Here is a 5378-nt window from a genome sequence, read left to right on the forward strand (position 1 = left end):
CCCCTGGGCTTGTCTGATAAACACGGTGGCCCAAATTATTTCTTTAGAAATGTGGACAAATGGTTGATTCCGGGAGAAAAGGTGTTAATATTTGCCAGGGGCTGCACTTTGGGTGATTTTTCCTGGGTTAAAATGAGGTATAAAGAAGCAAAATGTTGTGAAAAATTCTAGAAATGCAAGAGCTGGGGCTTGGCTTGGTCCATGGACTGGTTCCAGTTTGGATTTGCCTAAATGTTGTCATGCAGGACTGGGGAAAAGCTGGAAGGAGGKTTTTGTGTATTGAGATTTTTTTAAAAAGATCCATTTGATGCAGAATCTCCCCACACCCATTTTCCTTTTGAAATGTAAGTCATCTGTCTGGAAGGGAAATTGTGGGATTAGCAAATTCTTTGTTTTCCAGCTGATCCCAGTCTCAGATTATTCGACAGCAGGGGATGAAGCAGTTGTTCAGTCACCCCATGTAATTATTCATGATTATTTTCCCTGGCAGGGCATCGAAATTGGGATGTGCACAACTAAAACATGGCATAAATGCAGGAAAAAAAAAAAAAATCATGGCCTAGAGGTTCTGGAAATCTTCTMATTTCCTTTAGGTTTTCATGTGGTTATTGGCTTTAAAAATAATTGCTGTCCAGGCTCTGGGAATGCAAATTAGGGGAAAAAAATTATAATTATAGATGGATCTGATTTGATGTCACCTGGATTCTTCCATCCCCCTCAGTGATGGGGAAATTTCTGTAGAAAAATGGTTTGACTGGGATAAAAGGACTAAACCTGTCACGGATCAGGGATTTCTCCTGCTAATTCCCCTTCCTGCTGATTTCCTTGGGTCACCTGAACCCTTCCCCCAGGAGCAAATGTGGATCATTAATGTTTTACTGGGGCTCTGAATTTAAACTGAATTTTACTCCCCATTAACTCCTGRGTGTAATTTCCAACCAAAACCCACWCAGAGCTGATGGAGCAGGAGTTKGAGGCATTTTCCTTTCCTTATTTTCTGATTTGAAGCACAACTGAGATCTCTCCTAGGTACAGCTTGCTGTTGGTGTGTGATGCCAAAATTTTCTGTGCATGTCCATCATTTTTATTGGGTTTGAAGTGGGTTTTAGTATGAATATAAATATAAATATAAATATAAATATAAATATAAATATAAATATAAATATAAATATAAATATAAATATAAATATAAATATCAGTATCAAAATATCAATATAAATATCAATATAATATAATGGAAATAGAAATAGAAATAGAAATAGAAATAGAAATAGAAATAGAAATAGAAATAGAAATAGAAATAGAAATAGAAATAGAAATAGAAATAGAGAAATAGAAATCAGTGGGTGGGGAGAGCACAGCTCTTAAATTTCTGTTTTGCCTGAAGATTTAATATCCAGATAATTACTGCAACCTGTAATTATCTGGAGAACTCAAAGCACATCCTGTTGGATATTTGGATGCCCCATCCTTGCAAATTCTCCAGGACAGGAGCGACCTGGTCTGGAACAAAATTATTTTTATGTCACTTCCAACCCAAACCATTCCATGATTCTATGGCTGAGGACATCATAATTGGAACAATCTGGAAAAAAATGAGATTCCAGATTAGCCACAGGGAATTGCTTCCATCAAATCCATTTTCTKCTTCCTGCTGGACCAAATTTGAGCTGCAAAACCCAAGCTGTGGTGCCCTTAGGGCTGAGAATTCCATAATTTTTGTGTCAGGAAGGTTTCTTTCCGGATTTTTCCGTGATTCCACGTGCAAACCAAGCCAGCCAGCCATCCCTAGGAATATCCCATGGATGTGACACTCCCTTGAGAGAYATTTCAAACTCACCTGCCCACATGAACAACACCACAACGATGATGAGGATTTCCCCAGCTCGCAGCTGTTGGTTTTTCTTCGCCATCTCTTTCATTGTCACCTCATCTGCACAAGAGACCCAAAAACCTGCTCAGATCCTGTTTTAACAGTGCTCCTGACCCCAAATGGGGGCAGAGCCAGCAGGGAGGGCACCCTGAGACTCCTCAGACCACTTGGATTAGGTTTTAGGAAGAAATCCTAAAAATCTCTAAAGAAATCCTAAAGAAATCACTTCCCAGAGAAGCCGTGGCTGCCCCATCCCTGGAAGTGCCCAAGGCCAGCTCGGACAGGGCTTGGAGCCACCAGTGGAAGGTGGTGGAAGCGGGGAATGGGATGGGATTTAGGATCCCTTCCAACCCAAACCATGGGATTCCATCATTCTGTGCCATCCTGAGGGGATGGGGCTCAGGAGGAGCAGAGGGACAGGACTCAGCATGTTACCTGTCCCCATAATTTATCTTTATCCATCCCCAGAATTTATCTGGCCCCATATTTTATCCATCTCCACATTTTATCGATCCCCACATTTTATCTGTCCCCACATTTTTATTTGTCCCCACATTTTATCCATCCTCACATTTTATCCATCCCCACACATTACCTGTCCCTACATTTTATCCATCCACACATTATCTCTCCCCAAATTTTATCTGTCCCCACTATTATCTGTCCCCACATTTTATCCATCCCCACATTTTATCCATCCCCACACATTATCTGTCCCCACATTTTATCTGTCCCCACTGTTATCTGTCCCCACATTTTTATCTGTTCCCACATTTTACCTGTCCCCACATTTTATCCATCCCCACATTTTATCCGTCCCCACATTTTATCTGTCCCCACATTTTTATCTGTTTCCACATTTTATCCATCCCCACATTTTATCTCTCCCCACATTTTATCCATCCCCACACATTTTATCCATCCCCAATTTTATCCATCCCCACACATTTTATCCCTCCCCGTGGCTGCTCTCCCCGCCGTCCCCATCCCCGTCGGTGCCATCTGCGCCTGTCACAAAGCCTTGCACGCTCCAGCAGTTCCTCCTCCTGCAGATCCTGGCAGGATATTTTCCAGCAGAGCCCTGGCAAGTCAGGAAGGAGCAGAGCCCTTTTTTTCCAGGGTGTAAATTCACCCTCCTCAAAGCATTAAGGAGATTTCGGTTCAGCCCCCAGGAAAGGAGCAGCGCTCCTCTTAGTGCTTGCAGATAAACAGCAATTGGGGATTTACAGCCTCCAAATCAGGGTAATAATRAGAGTTGAGGATTCACAGCTTCAGAACCACGGCCAAAAACCCCAGAAGAGGCTGAATCCTCAGCAGGCATGGAGGGAGCTGTGTGTCCCCCCAGCTTTGCACTGCCAGGACCTTTTTGGAGCAGGATTCTTGCTGACAGAAAATCCCCAACAGCCTGGTTTGGCWCCAAAGCGAAGGAGTTGATTCTCCATTCTCTGATTTTCTCCACRAARATATTGAAAACCCAGCTGGAYGTGATCCTGGACAGCCTGCTCTGGTTGAGCTCCTTCTGGGTGAGCTCCTTCCCACCTCAGCTCTCTGCAATTTTGGCAGAAATGCTGAAAATGTAACAAAAGTGGGAGGCTCTGGGTGTTTTTTTCCCTGAAATCCGAGCACAGGAGGCTCTGTGAATCCCACAAGTGCCCTGTGAGCACAGTGAGTGTGAGTTCACAAACTGCCCATGAATTCCCCCTGGAATTCTCCACTTGTAAGGAGCAGATCACAGAGCTGGGAATCTTTTCCTCTTCCCTTCGCTTCTAAATCTCATTGAAAACAGGAAAAAGGAGCAGCATTTCCATCACCTCCAKCTCTATCTGCTGTGTCCCCTCACCATGTCCAAGGGGCTGTGAGGTGACACTCAAATTTTATCCCACAAATTTCTCCCCAAATTTCTTCTCACCCCAGTTCCTCTCCGCGGTGCCCTGCATCCCAGGGGCCGCGTCGGAACTCACCCACACTTGCCTTTATTTTTAGAGGCCAATTTCTCMGCTTCCCTGGGGGTTTTGAAGAGGACTGGCTCGCTGGCCGGGCTCTGGCCTTGGATGCTGATGGCCTGGACGTGGACAATGTACTCGGTGTCCTCCTCCAGGTCCCAGAGGGCGCAGGAGCGGGTGGTGGTGTTCACCTCCTGGATGAAGCGCAGCATCCGCACGTCTTTTTTCTGGAATTTAAGAAAGGAGAGCGCAGAGTGGTGGAGAAGACTCCCAAGTGTGCCTCTGTCATCTAAAATCACCCATTCCTGCCCTGCCCGCCACGTGGATGTGGAAAAACATCGGGATCTGTCCCTCTCCAAATTGGTGGAGATAAATTCCCTCTGGGATCAAATTCCCTCTGGGACCAAATTCCCTCCCGGATCACAAAGGACAGGATGAGAAGGAACGGGCTCAAAATGCAGCCAGAGGATTTGGGAATGGAGGAGATTGAAAGTGGGTGATTTTTGGCACGATACCTGTTGGGAAATGGCAAATCCGATGACAACTTCGTCCTCCAGGACATCCCAAGTCACCACGGCCGAGTTGGCTTTGAGGTGTTTGACTGTGACATTGACTGGAGCCGAGGGGCTGTCTGCAAGGAGGGAGAGCAGAACTTTTAGAGGGGCAGGAGACACAGGGAGGGCAAGAAAAGGAGTGCCAAAGAACCTTCCTCAGGGTCCTTCCTGGATGTGGGACCTGGAAATTGTGGGTCTGGATTCCCACGATATGTCAGTTGAGATATGAGTTATGTTACACATGGGTTTGAACTGATAGAGCGTAAATTTAGGGTGAATTTAGGGTGAATTTAGGGAAGAAATCCTTCCCTGGGAGGGTGCTAGAGGTTGCTCAGAGAAACTGTGGCTGCTCCATCCCTGGAAGTGTCCAAGGCCAGGTTGGAGCACCCTGGGACAGTGCAAAGTGTCCCTTGGCAGAGGTGGCACTGTCTGATCTCTCCATCCCTTCCAAACCCAAACCATCCCACGATTCCACGTGCGAAATACCCGACCCTTGGGAAGAATTTCTGAGCACCACAGCCGAGCCCTGAGCAGCTCATTCATCCCATCCCACTCTCCCCATCCACATTTTCCCCATTTTCCCCATTTTCCCCATTGTTCCCTATTTCTGACGGTGACAGCTGGGAAGAAATTCCAGCTCTGCCTCAGAAGCTGCTCAGGAACGCTTTGATCAGCGCCCTGGAGATTTGAAACTCCGGAGCAGCAGCACAATCAGGAATTTTTCTTTTCCTTTTCCCCCCAAACCTGGCAGAAAATGGTTTTTATACCAGGTTTTGTGGCTGATGGCAGAGCACATCCAGCGAGGATTCTCTCAGAGCTGCCATGGCTCCGATGGATATTGGGGCAGGCTGGGAAAGCAGAAGCCTAAAGTTCTGTGTTTGTTCCCAATTCCAWTTCCAAATTTCCAGCAGGAGCCTCTTCCCAAGGGAGCTGCCCAGTCCAGAGCCCATCCCAAGGGAARTTTTTGCCTCCTAAACTTGGCACAACCTTCCCAGCTGGACTCTGTTC

General features: G+C 46.2%; 1 protein-coding gene across 1 annotated transcript in view; it reads right to left on the minus strand.

Moving 5' to 3' along the window:
• Positions 1 to 4521, minus strand: part of FNDC5 (fibronectin type III domain containing 5) — a gene marked incomplete at its 5' end in the record, with an annotated part of 9261 nt that extends 4740 nt beyond the window's left edge. Inside the window, 3 exons of the mRNA XM_057386229.1 lie at positions 1841 to 1933; positions 3845 to 4043; positions 4332 to 4521. Of these exons, the coding sequence (XP_057242212.1) occupies positions 1841 to 1933; positions 3845 to 4043; positions 4332 to 4521 (482 nt within the window). The remainder of the gene's footprint in view (positions 1 to 1840; positions 1934 to 3844; positions 4044 to 4331) is intronic.
• Between the last annotated feature and the right edge of the window lie 857 nt (positions 4522 to 5378).

The sequence above is a fragment of the Malurus melanocephalus genome, unplaced genomic scaffold (assembly GCF_030028575.1).
Source record: "Malurus melanocephalus ecotype Western Australia unplaced genomic scaffold, MMel_1.1 scaffold_938, whole genome shotgun sequence".
Lineage (NCBI taxonomy): Eukaryota > Metazoa > Chordata > Aves > Passeriformes > Maluridae > Malurus > Malurus melanocephalus.